This window comes from Eurosta solidaginis, chromosome 2 (assembly GCF_040869045.1).
Source record: "Eurosta solidaginis isolate ZX-2024a chromosome 2, ASM4086904v1, whole genome shotgun sequence".
In the NCBI taxonomy this organism is placed as follows: Eukaryota; Metazoa; Arthropoda; class Insecta; order Diptera; family Tephritidae; genus Eurosta; species Eurosta solidaginis.
The window spans coordinates 72620599-72645610 of NC_090320.1; the positions used below are offsets into that span (position 1 = coordinate 72620599).

The 25012-nt window shown below is 37.1% G+C and overlaps 1 protein-coding gene across 11 annotated transcripts in view; it reads left to right on the forward strand.

Moving 5' to 3' along the window:
* Positions 1-5098: 5098 nt before the first annotated feature.
* LOC137242194 (beta-1,3-glucosyltransferase) overlaps positions 5099-25012 on the forward strand; it is a 220829-nt gene continuing 200915 nt past the window's right edge. For 8 of the 11 annotated variants that reach the window (XR_010950118.1, XM_067769561.1, XM_067769571.1 and 5 more), the window contains exons 1-2: positions 9202-9388; positions 16027-16405. Coding sequence is in view for 10 of the 11 variants with exons in the window: in XM_067769561.1 (XP_067625662.1) it covers positions 16336-16405 (70 nt within the window). In the remaining variant the exon portion in view is untranslated. Of the gene's footprint in view, positions 5193-9201; positions 9389-16026; positions 16406-25012 lie in introns of those variants that run through there. The other 3 variants (XM_067769563.1, XM_067769562.1, XM_067769564.1) reach the window with 3 other exon arrangements.

Consider the following 25012-nt stretch of genomic DNA (forward strand, 5'->3'; position numbering starts at 1 on the left):
TTTTTTCATTTTTAGTAATTTTCGATATCGAAAAAGTGGGCGTGGTCATAGTCGGATTTCGGCCATTTTTTATAGCAAGATAAAGTGAGTTCAGATAACTACGTGAACTAAGCTTAGTAAAGATATATCGATTTTTGCTCAATTTATCGTGTTAACGGCCGAGCGGAAGGACAGACGGTCGACTGTGTATAAAAACTGGGCGTGGCTTCAACCGATTTCGCCCCTTTTCACAGAAAACAGTTATCGTCCCAGAATCTAAGCCTCTACCAAACTTCACAAGGATTGGTAATGATTTGTTCGACATATTACATTAAAAGTATCCTAGACAAATTAAATGAAAAAGGGCGGAGCCACGCCCATTTTCAAATTTTCTTTTATTTTTGTATTTTATTGCACCATATCATTACTGGAGTTGAATGTTGACATAATTTACTTATATACTGTAAAGATATAAAGTTTTTTGTTAAAATTTGACTTAAAAAATTTTTTTTTTTTAAAAGTGGGCGTTCTCCTATTTTGCTAATTTTTATTAAGCATACATATAGTAATAGGAGTAACGTCCCTGCCAAATTTCATCATGATATCTTCAACGACTGCCAAATTACAGCTTGCAAAACTTAAATTACCTTCTTTTAAAAGTGGGCGGTGCCACGCCCATTGTCCAAAATTTTACTAATTTTCTATTCTGCGTCATAAGTTCAACTCATCTACCAAGTTTCATCGCTTTATCCGTCTTTGGTAATGAATTATCGCACTTTTTGTGTTTTTCGAAATTTTCGATATCGAAAAAGTGGGCGTGGTTATAGTCCGATTTCGTTAATTTTAAATAGCGATCTGAGATGAGTGCCAGGAACCTACGTACCAAATTTCATCAAGATACCTCAAAATTTACTCAAGTTATGGTGTTAACGGACGGACGGACGGACGGACGGACATGGCTCAATCAAATATTTTTTCGATACTGATGATTTTGATATATGGAAGTCTATATCTATCTCGATTCCTTTATATCTGTACAACCAACCTTTATCCAATCAAAGTTATTATACTCTGTGAGCTCTGCTCAACTGAGTATAAAAAGAGAGGCTTGTGTTAGTTGGTCGCCGGTGTTTGAAGAGATGCATCGGTCGATTTTGTTCAAGCTTTCACACAAGTTGCGCAAACCTCACATGGTGGTTACTACGTAGGTTTAGTTGCGATCGACGTACAGGGTCTCGAGATATAGGCCGAAACGTGGACCGGGCTACCCCTAGAATGTGTTTATAGAATATGGATAAGAAATGAAAGTTGTTGATGAGTGCTTTAGTAGAGGACAATTTTCATAACCCTGGGTGCCAAAATATGTACGTAGTTCTTAAAACAATTACGGGGTCGACAAAAATTGGGATTTAACGCAGAATATCCCGATCGATACAACCCAACTATTGCACGTAACACCTTAAGAAGAGTGTAACATAGACAATGCAAAATAGATTTTTCTATTTGGTCCTTTGTAGTTCCCCAATGTTTGGCGTTGAATTCCGCCTCAACAGCGGTCGATACCTTTTATTTTTCTTCGACATTTATCCGATCCCTTTGAGAGCAAAGTCAATAAAAGTTTTCTTGTTTTCCACAAATTCCAGCAGGAAGCCGAATTTGTTGCTAGAAAAGTTGTAAATTATTATTAATTAATGATTATTTCTACATATTTTTGACGCTTATAGCATTTTCTTTTCTGAAAAAATTGTTGCCAAAATAAGTGTTATAACCTTAATAGAGTTATTCTTATTCCTGAAAAGTGTCAACTTTTAAAGTGCATGAAAAGAACGCGATAGTTTTGCAGGGTTACCCTGCCATAAAGTTATTTTATACATTTATACATTCGACTTTTGCGTTGTTTTGGCGCTTGCGTTGCGTCAACCGCTGACTTTGAACACACACGACATCGTTCCCGTAATAATTTTGTCACCTCATTTCCAATTAATCGTGAATTGCCTTAACAATACATAGATTCAGCAAGGCCACCAGCAAAATGCATTGCTGAATGAAAGGAGCCAACTGCAGCCGTTTTATACTGCTCTGTTGATGTCGTTAGGTATTTAATTCAACTTTTACATGAAAGTCAACACTATGAATTGTTTAAGTTGTTGCTTCAATTTTAACAAATTGTCCACAAGAATTAAACTTTTGAATTGTCTTAACAGAAACAGATACACGCTATGAAGTGTTGTTTGGTAAACAGCTGACTTCGAAAAATCGAAACTCCTATTCCCCAACTGTTGTTCTCCCTAGGAGAAAATAATTGGAGGAGTTTTTTTGCGGGAATATGTTTCAATTCAATCAACCGACGCATTATTTTTGAATCTTACGAATATGTTAATACATATATGTATCACTAAACTTTCTTCCTAAAGTCGTTGAAAAAATTGTTACCAGCCAACTTCAATATCAGTCATCTTCCCTTTTATCTCCATGCAACATGGTTTGATAAGTCAAAGGTAATGGAAAGATGGCGGCCACCGTGGTGTGATGATAGCGTGCTCCGCCTATCACACCGTATGCCCTGGGTTCGCACCCCGGGCAAAGCAACATCAAAATTTTAGAAATAAGGTTTTTCAATTACAAAAAATTTGTCTAAGCGGGGTCGCCCCTCGGCAGTGTTTGGCAAGCGCTCCGGGTGTATTTCTGCCATGAAAAGCTCTCAGTGAAAACTCATCTGCCTTGCAGGTGCCGTTCGGAGTCGGCATAAAACATGTAGGTCCCGTCCGGCCAATTTGTAGGGAAAATCAACAGGAGCACGACGCATATTGGAAGAGAAGCTGGGCCTTAGATCTCTTCGGAGGTTATCGCGCCTTAAATTTATTTATTTATTTTTTAATGGAAAGATTTTTGATGAGCAAGTTAACGCATTTCCGCAAATTCATCTACACTGATTACCGTCAACGAAGAGCTACTTACTCATAAGCTTGACTTCCTGGGCTTTCCGTTTCATTTTCTTCCAATAGGACCCAAAAAGTTCTGTACAAATGTATTATTTCGGAATCGTTTGAGGTATCCTCCGATGAAGTTTCGGGGAAGCTATCTAGGTATTTTGATCTTTATCTTGTTCATAAATGACTCAAAGGAGATTATCGTGCATTTTCATACTATAATGTTCGATGATGATGTAAAACTTGATCACACTTATTATCCTTCCGGCACGACTTTCTTAGATCTTCTGGGATTTGTTAAATGGCGGGCTAAATAGTTCGATGATTCGTAGCTCAGTTAGATTCGTTACACATCGTTGGTCCGTTCAATACTTAAGTATTGCTAATGCGTTTGGAGTCCTGTATCTCAAAATAATGTAAAGCGAATTGAATATTTAAAAACATTTCCACATAACTTAACTACATTCATAGACAAAAACTGAAATAATTGTATTTGTTGTGATTGTAGCTCACTGTACTGGTGTCTGCAAAGCCGTTCGTAGTGGCAAATATTTGCAAAGCTTCTTGATTTCTATTGACAAAAATTTACATTTAATGAGAAAATCCGTATCTGAATTGCATTGTGGACCACAAAGTCATCGCAAGAAACACATTTTCTATTAATAGAGGTGAGGTGGGATTTTTAAACAATCATCGGTGTGAATAATATTTAGAAGAAGTGGGAAATAGAAAAAATTAGGATAAAAACCGCGATGGTACAATTTATTATAATAGCGTACAATTGAATGTGAATGGGGATGATATTGATGTCACATTGGTCTTAAAAAACGCGTCATAACTTCTATTTTCACTGGAGAAGGAAGAGCGAAAAAGTGGGTATTTCTGAATGAGCACAAGACGAAATACTTGTTGTCATCCGCTCATTCGCTCATTCATAAAAAATTTATTGTCACAATGTAATATCAATAAAATTGCTATCTACATTTTAAGGATTTCGTTTTCTACATTTGTTTTCGGCAAATTCATCATTTATGTCATCAATATCGATGTTTTTCAATAAATCTGTTGTAGCTCTTTCAGAAGCTTTGATTCTTTTTAATTGCGAGAAGGAAGAACAATTTGTGATCATTAATGTTAGAAAAATCCCAAGAGCTATTTCTGTGTTAGGAAATACATCGGCTAATTGATCTTCCATTAGAATCTTATACAAATGACTGTGAGTTTTTTGCGCATCAGTGTATCTGGAGTTCACGTAACTTTAAAATTGTTTCATTTCAATGAAAAATTCTTCCATATCTCTAGAATAAAAATAACTAAGTTATTTATAGCTTCGTGGAAGTCTCCATCACTTAGAGAAAAGTTGATGAGAAATGCAAATGTCTCTGAAACTTCCATATACTTTCACTGTGAAGATTGTCGATGATTTCGAGGAAACCTTTTGTCCTAAAATCATAGCGAGGCGAAAATTCTACTTCTGGAGCATTTCTATCAGTAGGTTGCGACGAGTACGTTTTACGATTTCTGTATAACCTACACCAGGTAATAATTGTTTTGTTTTTTCCTAGAAATCATTGAACTTTTCACGGAATGAAACTAAACTCTCTTCTAAGTATCCGTACCAAAATGCACACGTTTGCAAATCTGCTTTTTAACTTTGCAATGACTTACTCACTGAACGCATAGCAGTCAAAAATAACCGAAATTTTTCAAAATAAAAACAGCCAGTGTACATTGAATATACTCTCCTTTTACTTCGATACACTTCTTTGCATGCTCATACAATTTGTCAATTGAGTCGGAAATGTCCTTTTTAGGAACCTTTTGAATGTGGTCAATTGAGTTGTATTTATTTGAGTAAAAATTATTTTCAGTTCTGATTATATTTTGCTTTCACTCCTAGAATTTTATGTTTTTAAGAAAATTTTAGAAGTCTTTTTTCATTTTTCGGGGGCCCCAGGAAACCGCCTATTCTGCCTACTTGTTAATCCGGCCCTGATTAGCACCCTGTACGTCATTTCACTCTTGACGAACATACATTCGAGACGGTCAATCTGTGAGCCAGCATTAACGCGAAAAAATGTCAGCTTAGAAATTAAAAACGAGAACATTTATTAGTATTTTAAAATGTTGAGGTCGCGACATATCGATGTTACGGTGGCGACACGGTTAGTTTTTTTAGTGTATTTCCACAACCGGTTACAATATAAAAATTAAATGCTAAATATGTTGATGGTCTAAAAACTCCTTTCGTGTGATATCCATATTGGCGTATAATATCTTAAGGTCATACGGTCAAGTATAGCAAGTTAGAAAAAAGTTAAACTGCTTAACATTTCTTGATGAAATTTTGGTATTGTAATATTTAGATGCTATTCGATAGCTATGCAAAGAACTAAAATTGTGAAAATTCTAGATCATATGTTATTAAGCTTATTGCCCTTTTTCTATTATGGCCGCGACACCATTTTTTTTAAATTTTATATATTTACTGTGAGCGATACGTAGTTTCAAGAATCTTAAGATTTGTTTCGAACTAGACAATCTCATCGCTGCGCAGTTTGATGGGTGTAAAAGAAGGGCAACTATATAAATAATATTTGCCACTACGACTATTGTCATCAAAGTCCTCTACGGGAGTCCAAGGAAACTGGCAGTTTCACCAGGGGCGGAGCATATGGAGATTGGTGTTAGAGGCGTAGATTTCACATTACAATTGAAAAGATTTATTTACTATTTATACTTTTTATTCTAACGTAGAAATAAAATACTCTTTTAGCAGCCACATATTGTTTCAAATAATCTGTTCTAAGTAGTTATTTGGCAACATTTTAATATATTTCTGACAAACTTAAGGATGATTATAAATTTTAATTATTCAATATAGAAGGTTCCGATATCGAAGAGTGGCTTTTCTTGCTTTTTTCGCTGCAAAATTTTTTATAATAATATCAAAATTTAACTGTCTTGCCAAAACGGATTCAACACAAAGCATGGCAAGTCCTGAAACTCGCTGTGGAGATGAACGCGATCTATGAAAGTTTTTGATTCTTGCAAGGACGCTGAAAAAACGTTCTGCACTAGCTACAGTGACAGGTAAAGTGCAAAAGACACATAAAGCAACACAAATGTGGGGGAAAATTGTATGGAGATTTTGAACATAGAGGGCATTTAGCAATTCCAATGGCGACAGACCTTTATCAAAATTTGCTTCGTAAATGTGTTTCAAGTGAATTATTTCGCATTCTAAGCTTTGAGAAATATCCGACTTGTATTTTTCGACAAATTTTGCTACGCTCGCCCGGACCGTAGTTTAATCCATGTCTTCAAATTGCCACAAAAAGGAAAACGTCTCCCTCAAATTTCTCATAGCTGCAAATCGTTCAGTAATGCCAGTGATTACCGAATCATCGATCACCAAGGATGTATTGTTTTTGAAATCAGACTCTGGATCATCCGCAATCATCTCATTTCCATTATCTTCAAAACGTCTTTTGGGTTTTATCTTTAGAATGTCCGGAAACTTTGGCGAGATGTTTAATTGAACAGCAACTATTTTGCATTCGTTTAAAATTGTTTCCCAATGGTTCCTGATGAAGTTTAAATCAGCTAATAAGTATCTAAATGTCGGACCTCAGCATCTATGGTGGCGCCTATAGCTTGGAGTACGACGTTTATTTCATTAATGGTAGTCAGTATTTTGAACCAAATTGTGGACAGCAACATACATTCGAACTTGTTTATGTACTTGAGAATGCCGGTACCATCTCCGTATGCTTGTGCAGTAAAATTTAGCTTAAGTAATGCGTTTAGTGCTTGTGTTAATCAAGACTGTGAAGAGAGCTCGGTACATTTTTTTTTTTAGGATGTCCCATCGTTGTGGACTGCTGCTGAAAATAGTAAAACATTTTTGTAAAACTCCGAAGAAACTAATTGCAACCGTGCACCATTCTGCAGCATCAACACCACATAAATTCAGACTGTGGGTTGCACAAGGCGAGTAATCAGCATTCGAGTTTTTGTCGAGAATGTGACGTTGTGCTCCGTTGTGAGCTCCTTTCATATTGGCGCCGTTCTCATACCCTTGTGCACGACAATTTTTTTATGGGATTTCATGTTTACCTAGAGTATGGCAAATTAAATCCGCGGTTTCCTCACCAGTTTTTTTGGTTACAATTAGAGCTTACGATTTCTCGAACTTGTTCGAAAAGAGACTTTTCGCGAGTCTCGCCTTCTCGCCTTCTTCTGGAGCACAAGCGAAAATGTCCACAAAACCACAAGTAAAAAACACCGAAATGTATAGAATACTGCCAATACAGCAACTTAATTGAAAGTCGGGAAGCTTGCGAGTATTAAGAGTATTTCGAGATTCGAGAATCTCGTGAGAAGCCGTGTTCTCGATGTCTCGTTACAAAAAAAAAATATTGTGAGCAAAATTATATGTATAATAAATATGTATTGAGACAAGTGTCATTGGAAAGCAATAAAATCAAGTGAGAAATCACAAGAAAAAAACCAAGAGTATTAATACTGTCCATACAGCGATTAAGTTTATGTCTAGAAACTCGCGAGATTTACGAGTACTTCGAGACACGAGAATCTCGCGAGAAGTCGAGTTCTCGATTTCTCGGGTCTCGAAAATCTCGCTTGTGTTCGAGAAGAAATCGTAAGCTCTATTTAAAATCCACGAAAGCCAAAAACCGTTATTCAGTTGTAAAATTTGTTGCTCTCGAATTGAAATGGAGGTAGCGCAAAACGAACGTAGTCTGTTCAACGTGACTAGCATCAGACATAGCATCAAATACTTGGCTTTTTTGCGTTGATCTAATATAGTTTCCCTCAGGTGTTTTGCACTTTATAAAGCGTTTTGAGCCAGCTGCCAAATGAAATATTTATTCTTAAATTTTAAGGAAAAGGAACGATTTCCGTCATCCCTTGTCAAATTTGGTTTTGAGACAAACCGGTTTCGGCGTTGTGCCATCATCAGTGTCGATTTTCGTTTCGGACGAAACAGGTTTGTCTCAAAACCAAATTTGCCAAGGGATGACGGAAAATCGTTCCAATATACATCATTTATCCACCCTGTCGGAAAATCAACAAAACAATATAAATGCAGATATTCGTTGCTTTTGAAATTCGGCTTAAAAATTGCACATGGAACAACTAAAGACTCACCTGATTTAAAAAAATATGTCTTAGTACCTCTAAATCGGGGGCCCCCTCAGAAACCACGGGCCCGGTGGAATCCCCCCATTCCCCCCACCCTCTCGTCAGGCCTGGGTAACCCCATTTACGGAAGCCACATCGTTCAAATTTGCATATCCCTTGCAGTCGGGATGAAATTTCTGACTGCGGTTACGGCCAGGGTTTTCGTTCTAGTGACGGTTATGGTTACGGTGACGGCATTGCAGGCTATTGCGTTTGCAAGGTAGGGTTATGGTACTAAAACAATTTGAGGTTATGGATAACCATAACTTTAAATAGCCTATATACACATGCATCTACTTGAGTATTTGGTACACAAGTCTTCTTTTAATGGCGCGGTGTCTGTGCGTAAATTAAATTGCTGAAAAAAAGGTCTAACATGATTTTTACATTATTTTAGTTTTGCCCACAATTAGGACCTAATTTAAAACTTTTCATTACTTACATTGTGTTGCACTTAAAAAAGATATTACCAAAAAGACTTTTAATGTTGAAGTTACTTATTTATTTATTGGAAGCAAATGGTAAAAACAAATTTTTGTAACACAGCGTACACTCACATCTCTACCTTTACAGATTTCCTAAAAATTTACCCATGCTCCCTACCTCATTCGCAATGAAAAATTGCGGTTTTGCACTTTAGCGTACGTGACTGTAATTTTAAATATATTTGTGAACATTTTTTGTTACGCCAATTATAGGCGATCGCCCAAAGCTAAAATCGCACAACAACAACGAATGTACTTAAAACAACTTTTTCCTTCAAAGTATTTATATTAAAATGTCACCAAATTAGCATTTCATTACAAACTGAAGCAAAGTAGTAAAAGAAAAGCATTATATTATCTCTACAAACCTCGTAACAAAGTGACCCCAACCTTTATTGACTTCACTCAAAATCTGATTAAAGAAAAAACTGACTGTAACGCCGCCTGTTTTCAAATTTGTGCATTTTTCACGCCGACGCAGTGAATGCGCCACTATTTGAGTGAAAAATTGAGTAGTGTATTGTCTTGAAAGCAAAATACTTTGTATTCCGTGATTTTGGCGCATATTTTAGTTAGTTGATAAAATCGCATCCACTTTATAAGTCACGTCCTGCTCTGCTGTTTAACGGTCGAATTTTACATGTGACGCGTGACGAACGTAAATTCAATATCAACTGATTGTCTGTGAAAAAATCCATTTATAAAATATATAAACAGTTAAAAAAGAAAATTTTTCTTGACTGCAACCGTGAAATCAATAATACATACATAGCAACATTTTACTTTAAGGTGCCCAAAGTGGTTTATTTTTAAACCTATTTGCATTATTGCATTTTCAATTCAATCCAATTACTTAAATCAAATTTCACAATAGTGCCAAGAGGTGATGATGATAATAGCTCATTGGACGTTTGAGATTAATTCAAATTGTATAAATATTACAGTGTTATATATATGAATAAGATGTTAAACTTGCATTTAGATACCTTTTTTTTTTGTTACTTTCCAAACTCGCGTTAAAATTAGAATATTATCAAATTTACAGTCAATTTAGGTAAAAATAGTGAATTTGACACAAGAAGCTGGAAACTTCCATACGACTTTATTTTGGCAATGTAAGGCGGCATTAAAACATTCGAAGCCAAAGGTCACAAATTGTACAGAAAAAAACATTTAGCGATGTTCCATCGTCACGGGTGGGACAGTCGTACGCAATATTTCACCTTTGTTGAAGCATTCTGATAAAACCAGCTGGATATTTCTGGTTCTAATTATTATTATTATTATAGTTAGGAAATATTAGTATAATAAGACCTGACTGCAGTCTTTTTAGTACAACTTTTAACACATAACTCTTACTCAATAATATTTATGTTAACAAAATCAATTTAATCTTAATATACAAAAAACACGTGTCACACAATTGAGGCCAATGGACTCCTAAACTACTGAACCGATTTTGAATTAGTTTTGTACCCCGTGTGTAGTTTGATCTAACTTGAAATATAGGATAGGTGACTGGGTGACTGGGGTCTCGAGATATAGGCCAAAACGTGGACGCGGGTACCCCTAGAGTGTGTTTATAGAATATGGATATCAAATGAAAGCTGTTGATGAGTGCTTTAGTAGAGGGTAATTTTCATACCCCTGGGTGACTAGGGTCTTGAGATATTGGCCAAAACGTGGACCCGGTTACCCCTATAGTGTGTTTATAGAATATGGATATCAAACGAAAGCTGTTGATGAGTGCTTTAGTAGAGGGTAATTTTCATACCCCTGGGTGACTAGGGTCTCGAGATATAGGCCAAAACGTGGACCCGGGTACCCCTAGAATGTTTTTATAAAATATTGATATCAAATAAAAGCTGTTGATGAGTGCTTTAGTACAGAGTATTATATTATCCCGAGACGGACTGTGATTGGGATTAGGACTAGGACTGGGACTGAGACTCGGAGTGGGACTGGGACTGGAATAAAATACATACCACCTTCTGGGACAGGCAATAAGGGATGCAGAAGAATGAGAAGAAATTGAGAGAAGAGAAAACAGAAAAGAGAGAAGGAGATTGAGAAAGAGATAGAATGAGACGAAGATGGAGATAGATGAAGCGAAAAAGATGGAGGGAGGAGTGAATAAAAGGATTAGGAAAAAGTGAAGAGGGAGGGAGGGCAGAGTCAGACGGAAAAAGCTTATTAAAATGTATGCAGATTGGCCAAATTTAAGGCAGGACAACGTCTGCCGGGTCATCTAGTTTAAATATAAAAATTATATCAAAACTAAACATCCAGTTAGGAGTGTATAAAATTATACTATTCATAGAAATCGTTATACATAAAACAGATACAGAAAATTAAATTAATAAAAGATAATACAATCAAAGATAAGTAAGTAATTAATAGTTTTATAGGTGGCCAATTTAAGCAAATTATGTTGAAAAATATTGATAAATAATTTGTCTTTAGTTCCTTTGGTTTATACGGTTCTTTGTGGCAGCCGGTATGGAATTCCAAGTGCGAATAGTATTTACAAAAAAGAGTCTTGTTGAAGCCACAAAGTTGAAACTCGGCACGATTAAATCATTCAAACGACTAGACCTAGGAAAAACAAGCTTTTCATATAGATAAGAGGGCGTTTTTGTGGCAATCAGCTGAACGAGAAAAATACAACTTCTCGCTTTCAAATAAGCATGGATTTCACAACCAAGAAGCTTAGTTCTCCAAGCAGAAATAGGGTCAAACTTTCATAGGCCATACACATATCGCGTTATGTGGTTGAACGCAACATCTATTTTATTAGCGGAACAGGAATCTAATTTATTGTATAACAACTCTGAATAGGTTGTTATCGGCTACAATAGTAGAGCTGCAAGTTTTTTTCGTATGGCAACTGGCGTAAATATTGACGACTGTCTTAGATTTCGGAGTGTGCAGTATACCCTCCCTACCATGAAATTAATATGATCAACGCAAGTAAGACTAAAGTTTACAACAAATCCCAGGTTTTTAACCTTGTTAACAATTTTAATCACGTTGTTATCAATATGTATGATAGGTGGATTACAAACAACGATTTTTTTCCTTGATATCGGTAATACAGAAGACTTACTTGCGTTGAGGCAGTGACCATTTTTGCTAGCTCAGTGCGACACTTTCAACAAATCTCCATTTAATTTAGCGCAAAGGTCATTGGTGTTACTAATACTATCAGATATGTACATTTGCACATCATCAGCATAGGCATGCATTCTAACGTGACTGCACTCTAGGAAAATGTCATTTAGAAACAGGCTGAATAATAGGGGTCCAAGGATGGAACTTTGTGGAACTCCCAGAGCTAAAAATTTTGACTGCGATATTTCGTAGCCCGTGCTTACTTGCTGGCATCTACCGGTCAGATAGCTATCCATAATTTTCACTGCATTTCCACTGAATCCAAAATATTTTCTGAGTTTGTTACAAAGCAACTGGTGATTGACAGAGTCAAAAGCTTTCGAAAAATCTAACAGACAGAGCAACGTGAGCTGATTTTTATCAAAGGGCACCCGTATATAGTCCAATATTTCCAACAACGCAGTTGAGCAGCTGTGCTTGGCTCTATATCCCGATTGAAAGGGTGAAAGTAGTTTATTATTTTGGATATGAAGGGTAATTTCTTCCGCTAGAAGTCTTTCGATAACTTTCGACAACGCAGGTAAAATACTAATAGGGCGAAAATCATTTGGTGAGCTTGCAAGTCTATTTTGTGCACAGGCTTAACTATGGCATCTTTCCACAGATCTGGGAAGCATGATGTTGTGATACAATGACTAGTAACATGGGTAAGGCAACTCAATATATATGGTAATATAATTTTCACGAAACGCATTTCGCGGCATCATTTTCAGACACAGCTGAAAATCCAACGGTGTGCGCGAGTAGTACGCGTTTGAACAAGCTGGTACACTGACTTTTGGACTTCTGACGAAAGCATTATTAAGGTCATCAGCACTTAGTTTGCAATCGACATTTTGCTTGCCATATACAAGTAATTTCTTCAAGTTACGCCACAATGTATTGCATGGAAGTGATGGATTAAGCTTAGACCTAAAATATTCACGCTTTTGAGCTCGAATAATATTTGCCGCCATATTTCTGGCAACTCTAAATAAGTTCCAACAAGGTTCAGTCCGATTTTTTTCCATTCCCGGTATGCCTTGCTGCATTTCATTATTGCCACAATAATTGCACTGTTATACCACGCACAGGATGAGGACTTTGACTTGGACTTTACCACACGTTCAGGAACATGATTATTAAAATCTTCTTGTATTTCGCTATTCAGGAAACTAAGCTTTTCATTAGCTGTAATAAGATTCCAACATTGACACCAATTTACATTAGACCGATCAGAAAATCATGCGTAATGATCCCAGAAACGGTAATCTCTAAATGTATATGAATTACTTGTATAACATTGGCTAAAAGACAGGTCAAGGGTACAGAACAATAAGTCATGGTCGGATATAAAGGAAATTTGGTCAAATTTCAAAACAGCCGAGGTTGAGACACTTTACATTCAACTGTTACTGTTATGTAAAAAAAGTGACAATATTTTTGTATATATGCAAAATATAATACGTTTTATAACTGTAACGGGTGGGGCAAAAAACAAACGCAATCAATTAGTAAAGTTATGTATTATAAAGTAGCTTATTTTGTTTAAATACCTTAAGATAAAGGAACATTTGGGAGACCAAATTTCGTAAAAATAAATATTTTTCTTAAATGTTTCTTCGCTAAAATCCAAAATTCAAGTGTCACGTGTGGGACATGTTTGAGTTAAAAGCATTTAATGAACTTGTTAATGGAAAATAAAGTACCCCAAAGGTTCAAAATATGGTTTATGTCATGCAATCAGTTCATGGGCTAAATAAATTTGAGTTAGGAGAAAGTCTAAAATTTGTACCTTCCAAGGCTTTGACACAAATTCAAGGGCCATGAAAAAGCAAATTTCATGGATATCGTATTTTAATTAAAATTTCTATTGCATTTAATTAGTTGATATATCTTTGAGAATTATATGTCGTATTTGCAATGCCCATTCATTTCTAACAAATTTTTTTACGTACTTGTCACGGGTGGGTCATTTTCACATATGTACATATGTATATTCATTGTTGAATAATTCCATTTGAAGACGAATGACTCAAAACTGTATTGTTGATATATATTGAAAACGAATTTTAAACTTTGTATAACAAATATGAAATAATAGAACGGGTGCAAAATTAAGAATAACAAATTTCCACTTATTTTGTCACGGGTGGAACAAAGCTAATACTGTTCGATACATCTAATAATAAGAATATAGGGCTTTTATAAATTGGTATTTACATAAATTAGCTTCATTAAATAAAGATGAGTTACGTTAGATATTTTTGTTATTAATCACTCGAGTGGTAATTCGCAAATTGTTTGACAGCTTTTTCAAAACAAGCTATTTCGACCTTATTGAAATTGTTAAGTCAGAACTTCACTTCAAGAATAAAAAAAGAATTTGACAATTTGGAATAAAAACTTTCACCGGCTTATAATTATTGCATATCCATAATAACTTATAATAATTGAATATTCAATTTTTATTTTATTATTGCTTAATTACCGTCAGGCAATTTAGTAATGTTATCAAAGGTTTCACGGAGATTAGAACACAAATGATGACATATGTATATTATTAAAATTTCAAAAAGGTGACACCTTTGTCAATTTTTAAAAATTTAAAAAGACCCATGGTATGAAAGAATGTAATTCCTTTGTCAGCTGTCGGTCGCCACATTAACTACCTGACAATTAAACAGACTATGACATTGACGTCCTACCATCTAAACTAAGAAAAATCGTTAATATTTTATTGGTGTGAAACAAATTGCGGTTTTTGTGATCGCTTAAAATTTCTTGAATCTTGCCGGGAAACTCTGGACCTCATTAGTTTTCGGAAATCGCCGAAGCCTCAGAACCCGATTAAACAGCCACGCTTTGATTGAAATATCACATTTCAACACGGTACGGATATCGGGCAGAGTGGTATACTACAAACCCCAGGTAATGCTTCTAATCACGGATGGTTATATTGACCTACATCTTTCCTCTCGTCGTATTAAGTACCCTCAAGTACAGTCAGTGCTTAGATAGTGGGTGTACATGGCCTCAACCAAGAGAAAATCTGCCAGAGTATGGCAAGTAGTGGCCATAAGCATTAAAAATACCTGAAATCTCGCATTGCTCGAAGACTTCAGACATCTGAGGCTTTTGAACGGTCTTTATAAAAGGTCATCAAGAAATTTTTCGATACACTCACTCATTCAAAAGTTATTTTAAATTAAAGGCGAACTTTTTATACAAGAGCTTAAAAAGCTACATTCAGTATACGCCGTGGCACCCCATACGATTGTATTTTCAACGTTCAGCTATAACTCATGAAAAATTCTTTGGAGGCATTTGGAAATCATTTTTTATATTCACTTAACACTTGAATAACATTATGTTTCTGATCTTTGTGCTTAGCTTAGAGTATTACTATATTCTTCAGTTAGTTTGACAGATATCTCTGCAGAATCATTGACCACTTTGAGATACTTAACAATTCTCAAACCTTTAAAATAATATGGATGATTTGACCAATTATTATCTAGCAGATGAAAATATGTTCGATATTAAATCTTTAAACAAGTTTTAGGGATTTGAAATTGATAAAATGATCAACGTGTCAAGAAAGCAAGTGAAATCTTTTGAACTGAAAACAAAACATTTAGGTAAATCAAGTTCATCTTCTTCGCATGATGTTAAAGCCGCAACCATTTTTTTTTTTTTTTTTAAATTCACGGCGTATACTGAATGTAGCTTTTCAAGCTCTTGGGTAAGAAGTTCAGCTTTAATTTAAAATAACTTTTGAATAAGTGAATGTATCGAAAATTACTTAAACCTGTTTTAAATACTGTTAATTTTTCTACAAAAATATCTGCATTTCGTTTTTGTAGACTAATATTTTTTCAAACAATTTTTCTTTAAAAAAAAATCAAAAATACATTACAAATTTGTATGGAAAATAAATCATTTCTGCGGCACCGTTTAAACTAAAAATAAATTAGCTTTTTTGGTTTGATAATAAGTGTTGTGTCTTACAAATATGGTAAATAACGGACACCCGAATATATATGTCCTCGAAGTTTAGTATTAGTGCTTCATGAAGTGTGTGTCTCAGCTCGTTCAAATCTGGGTTAATACTATTCCGAAGCTGTCAAATTGCAAACATATAAAATATGGAGACCAGAAATAGTGTTTATTTCCTAATATCCTCTTCTGTATAGTTTAAGCGCTCATTTTAAAATATGAATCTATAAACAGAGTGCTAATAATACTATTTATTTGTATAAACATTTTTTAAACAGTTCCCAATATATACTTCCAAATTATCCTCTCCTAAATACATACATTGGATTGGGAAGTGATACGCTAAATGTTGACATTACGAGAAACTTCAATAATCTGTTTTTTAATCAATAATGACCTCATAATGAAAATGAAATTACCTTTATTCTAACACCATGAAGAGACCTTTAAAAATTATATTAAGTTGCGTCACAATGATAAATATCAGCCAAGTTCGATAGTATTTCATATAAGTGATTATAACAAAACTAAGTACACATACTTAAACATAACTGTAGTCTAATAAAATAAGGATATTTAACAGTAGAATGGATATGTATCGGATTTTATGTGACTTAATTCTCATCATGCTGCTGAGAACTTCAAATATTTCAGCCGGTAAGTAGATTATCATATATATTATTTCTAATTGCTGTTTTTATATACGGGTCCCTGTTTCGCTCTTATTTGAAAAAATCTATAAATAAAGTTTTGGTTGCAAATATGAAGATTCGGGCTATTAGCGAGCTTTGGGCAATTTTGGTAGTAGTGCTTTTGTTTAGCTATATTTTATTAAAATAATTTGTCAAAAATAAACGATTGTGAGCCCACAAAGAAATCTATTTGTACTGTTACGAATGTTAGCAACAGTAAGGAGTACTGCCATCTCTATGCCGATGCTAAGCAGTGACGTGAATGCACATCAATAATTCAATCATTATGTCTACACATATGTAGGTATACGCAGCTGAGAGCAACGCACAAGCACATGCCGGTATCTTATCGGAAATGCTCATAAAGGTATGCAATTCTGATTGTGGAAGTGTCGCTCACACATAAAAGCACATGGGGTATGAGAGAAGCTATAAAAATTATACATCTGTAGTTGTAGCTGAGAAATTTATAACTAACTAAGTTAATTCTGGAAGCGCCTAGAAGATGCCACGAGGAAATCACAGAGTATAAAAGTACCAGCGGTAGAGGCGCTATAATTCAGTTTTTGATTAAGCACGCAATCTGTGGGCAATAGTAGAATTTCATTTAAGGTATCAGTCAGTTTGGTTAGTAAGCCAGCTAGTAGCAAAGTATAAGTGTTATTGTGAAGTACTTTAATAAAGGCCATTTTTCCATTATTCAATAGTGGAGTTATTTATTCAACAGTTTAGTGATTCAAACTTAGCAGAAGGGCAAATAAGAGGACTTACAGTAAATTCGTTACAGTACTATTGCACTATTGTGAATATTTGCACTGCATTGCCGACAGTTGCTACCATACGCCAGATGGCAGCGCATGCTGTCAGTTTAAATTTATTGATAGAACAGCTGGTTTCTGTTGATATTTGATAAGATACTTTTATATTGGTTGCGCAAGATGCGCAAGGGTCCGGCTCGTACAAAAATAAACGGAGACAACTGACAATTGTTATACGTCCAGCGCGGACAATGTTTATTAATTTAATTTTAATTTAATTGGAAATTCTGAACTTGAATTGTAATTTTGTAAAATTAAACTGAAAAAGGTGTAGTAAAAGAGAATTTACTTAAAATTTTAATCAAAGTCAAGTTAAAATTTCCCACCATTCACTTTGCAACCCCCTATATGACGTGTGGGCTTAAAATTCCCGTATTTTCAAGCATAATTTTGTTCCATATTTGTGAAATATAAATTAACAACCCTAGTCACGAGCTAAGATTTTGGTGTAGGATATGAATATATATTGTAACGAATTTTGAGAAATTCTTGATAATTATACACCTTCTGATAACGTTCGAATCGCTGAACTGTTGAGTAAACAAATCCAATATTCAGTATTGCAAAATGGTCTTTATTCAGACTACTTTGAGAGTAGTACTTCACAATCACAATTATACTTCACTAGTAGCGTGTTTAAATTAAATTGATTAGTCACTCCTCAGCCTGCGCCGCTTTTATACACTCTGGTGCCTCGATCGCATATTTCTTTCAAGGTCTAGACATTTCACGAACATGCCTTCTGGAACAGTTGTATCCCATACTTGGTTATTTAGCTATATGCGTGTGTATGTGTGAGTAACAACTTCTGCTCTTAGCTGATGAGTACATATGTCTCGAGTTGCTTATTATGAGTGTGGAATATTCTTCGTTACCTTGTAAGTGTGCTTGCTTTTTTTGTTGTTGTGATTATTTACTAACATCATAGTGATGCTAATATTCGCCACAATAAAATAGTAATAATGATTACAAATGAATATTAGCATCACTATGATGTTACTAAATAATCACAACAACAAACAAGTAAGGAAGGCTAAGTTCGGGTGTAACCGAACATTACATACTCAGTTGAGAGCTATGGAGACAAAATAAGGAAAATCACTATGTAGGAAAATGAACCTAGGGTAACCCTGGAATGTGGTTGTATGACATGTGTATCAAATGGAAGGTATTAAAGAGTATTTTAAGAGAGAGTAGGCCATAGTTCTATGGATGGACGTCATTTAGGGATATCGCTATAAAGGTGGACCAGGGCTGACTCTAGAATTTGTTTGTACGATATGGGTATCAAATGAAAGGTGTTACTGAGCATTTTAAGAGGGAGTGGGCCTTAGGTCTATCGGTGGACGCCTTTCCGAGATATCGCCATTAAGGTGGACCAGGGGTGACTCTAGAATGTGTTTGTACGATATGGGTATCAAATGAAAGGTTGTAATGAGTATTTTAAAAGGGAATGGTCTTTAGTTCTATAGGTGAATGCCTTTTCGAGAAATCGCCATAAAGGTGGACCAGGGGTGACTCTCGAATATGTTTGTACGATATAGGTATCAAATGAAAGCTGTTAATGAGTATTTTGAAAAGGAGTGATCCTTAGTTCCATAGGTGGACGACGTTTCGAGATATCGCCATAAAGGTGGACCAGGGGTGCCTCTAGAATGTGTTTGTACGATATGGGAATCAAATGAAAGGTGTTACTGAGCATTTTAAGAGGAAGTGGGCATTAGGTCTATAGGTGGACGCCTTTTCGAGATATAGCCATTAGGGTGGGCCAGGGGTGACTCTAGAATGTTTGTACGATATGGGTATCAAACGAAAAGTGTTACTGAGCATTTTTAGAGGGAGTGGGCATTAGGTCTATAGGTGGACGCCTTTTCGAAATGTCGCCTTAGGGTGGGCCAGGGGTGACTCTAGAATATGTTTGTATGATATGGGCATCAAATGAAAGATGGTAATGAGTATTTTAAAAGGGAGTAATCCTTAGTTCTATAGGTGGACGCCTTTTCGAGATATCGCCATAAAGGTGGACCAAGGGTGACTCTAGAATGTTTGTACGATATGGGTATCAAACGAAAGGTGTTACTGAGCATTTTAAGAGGGACTATAGGTGGACGCCTTTTCGAGATATCGTCATTAGGGTGGGCCAGGGGTGACTCTAGAATGTGTTTGTACGATATGGGTATCAAACGAAAGGTGTTACTGAGCATTTTAAGAGGGAGTGGGCATTAGGTCTATAGGTGGACGCCTTTTCGAGATATCGCCATTAGGGTGGGCAAGGGGTGACTCTAGAATGTGTTTGTACGATATGGGTATCAAATGAAAGGTGGTAATGAGTATTTTAAAAGGGAGTAATCCTTAGTTCTATAGGGGGACGCCTTTTCGAGATATCGCCATAAAGGTGGACCAAGGGTGAGTCTAGAATGTTTGTACGATATGGGTATCAGACGAAAGGTGTTACTGAGCATTTTAAGAGGAAGTGGGCATTAGGTCTATAGGTGGACGCCTTTTCGAGATATCGCCATTAGGGTGGGCCAGGGTGACTCTAGAATGTGTTTGTACGATATGGGTATCAAATGAAAGGTGGTAATGAGTATTTTAAAAGGGAGTAATCCTTAGTTCTATAGGTGGACGCATTTTCGAGATATCGCCATAAAGGTGGACCAAGGGTGACTCTAGAATGTTTGTACGATATGGGTATCAAACGAAAGGTGTTACTGAGCATTTTAAGAGGGAGTGGGCATTAGGTCTATAGGTGGACGACGCCTTTTCGAGATATCGCCATTAGGGTGGGCCAGGGGTGACTCTAGAATGCTTGTACGATATGGGTATCAAACGAAAGGTGTTACTGAGCATTTTAAGAGGGAGTGGGCATTAGGTCTATAGGTGGACGCCTTTTCGAGATATCGCCATTAGGGTGGGCCAGGGGTGACTCTAGAATGTTTGTACGATATGGGTATCAAACGAAAGGTGTCACTGAGCATTTTAAGGGCGAGTGGGCATTAGGTCTATAGGTGGACGCCTTTTCGAGATATCGCCATTAGGGTGGGCCAGGGGTGACTCTAGAATGTGTTTGTACGATATGGATATCAAATTAAAGGTATTAATGAGGGTTTTAAAAGCGAGTGGCCCTTAGATGTATATGTGAAGGCGTTCTCGCGATATCGACCAAAATGTGGACCAGGTGATCCAGAAAATCATCTGTCGGGTACTGCTAATTTATTTATATATGCAATACCACTAACAGTATTCTTGCCAAGATTCCAAGGGCTGTTGATTTCGCCTTGTAGAACTTTTTCATTTTCTTCTACTTAATATGGTAGGTGTCACACCCATTTTACAAAGTTTTTTCCAAAGTTATATTTTGCGGCAATAAACCAATCCAGTTACCATGATTAATCCCCTTTTTTCGTATTTGGTATAGAATTATGGCATTTTTTTCATTTTTCGTAATTTTCGATATCGATAAAGTGGGCGTGGTTATGGTCGGATTTCGACCATTTTGTATACCAAGATAAAGTGAGTTTAGGTAAGTAGGTGGGCTAAGTTTAGTAAAGATATATCGGTTTTTGCTCAAGTTATTGTGTTAAGGGCCGAGCGGAAGGACAGACGGTGGACTGTGTATAAAAACTGGGCGTGGCTTCCACCGCTTTCGCCCATTTTCACAGAGAACAGTTACCGTCATAGAATCTATGCCCCTACCAAATTTGAGAAGGATTGGTAAATTTTTGTTCGACTTATGGCATTAAAAGTATTCTAGACAAACTAAATGAAAATGCGCGGAGCCACGCCCATTTTGAAATTTTCTTTTATTTTTGTATTTTGTTGCATCATATCATTACTGGAGTTGAATTTTGACTTAATTTACTTATATACAGTAAAGATATTAAATTTTTTGTTAAAATTTGAATTAAAAAAAATTTTTTTTTAAAAAGTGGGCGTGTTCTTCATCCAATTTTGCTAATTTTTATTCAGCACATATATAGTAATAGTAGTAACGTTCCTGCCAAATTTCATCATGATATCTTCAACGACTGCCAAATTACAGCTTGCAAAACTTTTAAATTGCCTTCTTGTAAAAGTGGGCGGTGCCACGCCCATTGTCCAAAATCTTACTACTTTTCTATTCTGCGTCATAACGTCAACCCATCTACCAAGTTTCATCGCTTTAACCGCCTTTGGCAATGAATTATCGCATTTTTTCGGTTTTTCGAAATTTTCGATATCGAAAAAGTGGGCGTGGTTATAGTCCGATATCGGTCATTTTAAATAGCGATCTGAGATGAGTGCCCAGGAATCTACGTACCAGATTTCATCAAGATACCTCAAAATTTACTGAAGTTATCGTGTTAACGGACAGACGGACGGACGGATGGACATGGCTCAATCAAATTTTTTTTCGATACTGATGATTTTGATATATGGAAGTCTATATCTATCTCGATTCCTTTATACCTGTACAACCAACCGTTATCCAATCAAAGTTAATATACTCTGTGAGCTCTGCTCAACTGAGTATAAAAAAGCAAGCATATTTACAAGGCAACGAAGAATAATCTACACACATAATCAGCAACTCGAGGAATAGGTAGTCATCAGCTAAGAGCAGAAGTTGTTACTCACACATACACACGCATATAGCTAAATAACCAAAAATGGGATACAACTGTTCCAGAAGCCATGTTCGTGAAAGGTCTAGATCTTAGGAGAAATATGGGATCGAGGCACCAGAGTGTATAAAAGCGAAACATTTTACTTGACTATTAGCGTTTTCTCTTCTAAAAATAGTGTTGGCTCTCCTCAGCTCTCCCGTGAGTTTGTGTGTTCCTTTCACAAAATATTTGGCACTGAATAACAAACGGGATGTCATTAGCTTCATAAGGAGCCATTTTGCACAGTGCCAGGTTACCTAGTTCAAAAGGTAAAATTTAATGTTCCACTCATAAATATGAGGGTAAAATTTTTCCAGAAAAGAAAACGCCATAAATCAACGTTATCAATGAGTTTTCCAGGTTTCTGGGTATTCATCAGAAATTGATTGTTCAGCATTTCTCGTCTCACTGTGTAGAGGATGTTCTGGCATTCTAAGCGCGGTGTTTTAACAGGCCTACAGGTTCCTCCAGTGTGTTTATTTTAGGTTCTGCGCCCATATTGGGACGCGTAGCTAAACTACTTTCTAAGTTAATTAAAAAAAAATTAAATAATTGTCTTTGTTTTTGTTTTTTTTTATTAGAGAAAAATTACAAAATTTACTCATGGCCGATTTTCGTCCTTTTTCGCATGCCGCCGCCGAATGTGAAAAATATCGGCGCGGCGACGGCAGCGTCCGGTGTGGTACTATATTTTCTACTGTTGTTGTTGTTGTTGTTGTAGCAGTGCTTCGGCCCACCTAATAGATGCGACCGATCACAAATTCTCATCAATATCCTCTAACGGGAGTCCAAGAAAACTTGCTGTTTCAACAGGGGTGGACCATAATGAAAGGGGTGTTAGAGGCGTTGGATCCACATTACAATTAAAGAGATGGTTGGTGTGATGTGGGGACACATTGCAAGCGGGGCATACATTTCATATGTCGGGGTTGATTCTGGATAGGTAAGAGTTTAGCGTGTTACAGTATCCAGGACGAAGTTGAGCTAGAGTGACTCGCGCTTCCTTGGGGAGTATGCGTTCCTCTTCCGCAAGTTTTGGGCACTGTTTTTTGAGTACTGGATTCACCGAGCAATTCCTGGCATAAAGGTCCGACGCCTGTTTGTGGAGTTCACTGAGGACCTGCTTGTGTATTTTCGCTTCATACGGCTGAGTTCTCAGGTGCCGTAGTTCTTCATAATACTTACGGAGATTACTCCTTACACCCCTAGGCGGTGTTGGCTCATCAATCAGACGTCTGTTGTGATTCCCAGGTTTCTGGGTATTCAACAGGAACTGTTTGGTTAGCATCTCATTTCTCTCCCTGATGGGGTGTATTCTCACATCATTATGTAGATGGTGTTCTGGGGACATAAACAGAAAGCCCGTGGCGGTTCTGAGAGCAATATTTTGGCAGGCCTGCAGCTTCCTCCAGTGAGTAATTTTTAGGCTTAGCGACCATATAGGCGACGCGTAGCATACAATCGGCTGGCCAGTTACTTTGTATGTGGTAATGAGCGTTTCTTTGTCTTTTCCCCAAGTACTGTCAGCAAGGGATCTGAGGATTTTATTACGGCTATGGATTTTCGGTACAATTGCGGCTGCATGCTCACCAAAATGGAGATCCTGATCAAATGTCACACCCAAGATTTTGGGGTGTAGGACAGTCGGTAGCGTAGTGCCATCGACGGTTAAAAATGGTCGACATTTGGGACGTTCATGTTGTAAATAAGGTCGCGTAGGATTTAGTCGGTGATAATACCAGGTTTCGCGAGGCGAAAAAACTGGAGAGATTAGGGAGGTAGCCGTTTATTCTGTTGCAAAGCTCGTCGATCTGTGGGCCTGGGCCTGTGACCATTATTGTGCAGTCATCGGCGTAGGAAACGATAGTGACTCCTTCTGGTGGCGAAGGTAGCTTAGATATGTAGAAATTAAACAAACGTGGGGATAGGACAGCACCCTGTGGCACTCCTTGTTTAATTCTTCTTGGTTTTGATGTTTCGTTTCTAAATTGTACCGATGCCTGCCGACCACCCAGATAATTTGCGGTCCACCTTTTAAGACATGGGGGAAGGGTAGACCCTTCCAGGTCTTGCAGAAACGTGCCATGATTAATCGTATCAAAAGCTTTTGATAGGTCTAGCGCAACGAGAACTGTTCTATGGTGGGGGTTTTGATTTAAACCGCAATTTATCTGGGTACTAATGGCATTTAGCGCGATAGTGGTGCTATGGAGGTTTCTGTAGCCATGCTGATGACAGGCTAGCTGCAAATTTGCTTTGAAGTAGGGGAGCAAAATGGCTTCAAGCGTCTTGGCTACTGGCGATAGGAGAGATATCGGGCGGGGCGATATGACTCTCCTATGTTAGCTGGTTTCCCAGGCTTTAGTAGCGGGACCACCTTGGCCATTTCCCATTTTTCGGGAACGGCAAAGTTGGAAAGAGACAGGTTGAAGACATACGCTAAATATTAGAAACCCATCGGCATGGCTATGCCGTCTTTATCGCCAAAGGCGACGGAAACTTTGTCATTGTACCTAGACGGATTCGATAGGGACTTTACGGTGGACCAAAGTTTACCTACACCGGCAGAGAGGTTACAGCCGCTTAGGTGCTCCTCCCATTTCGCCCGCTTGATTTCATCCACAAGCAATCTGATGCGTTGGTGTATATCCCTTATTTGAGGGTCGATGGGGCCGGGATCGAGCTGTCTTATAAGGTCACGTTCTCTCGCTAAATTTGCGGACTCCGCCGGAAAGTGGGCCGAATTTCGGGAATTCTACCGGCGGTGGTCGGATGCTAATGTTACCATCGGCTGCAAGTTGACGCAGTTTACGGGTTCTGCGCTCACGATTTATATATCCGGCGAACTGTGACAGCTTCCTACCATACGTGTGGGGGCGTCTCCTCTTATTGTGCAGAACGTCGTTTCTTCTATTTGATCCGCCAACATCTCACCCCTACTGTCCGCCCGCAAGTTTGAATGATAGATCGTTTTGGCATTGAAATCGCCTAAGATAATGCGATTGTTGCCAGTGAGTAAGGCGCTGATATTAGGGCGGTATCCACTGGGGCAACAGGTGGCAGGAGGGATGTAGATGTTGATGATTTCTAAGTTTGCATTGTTACCAG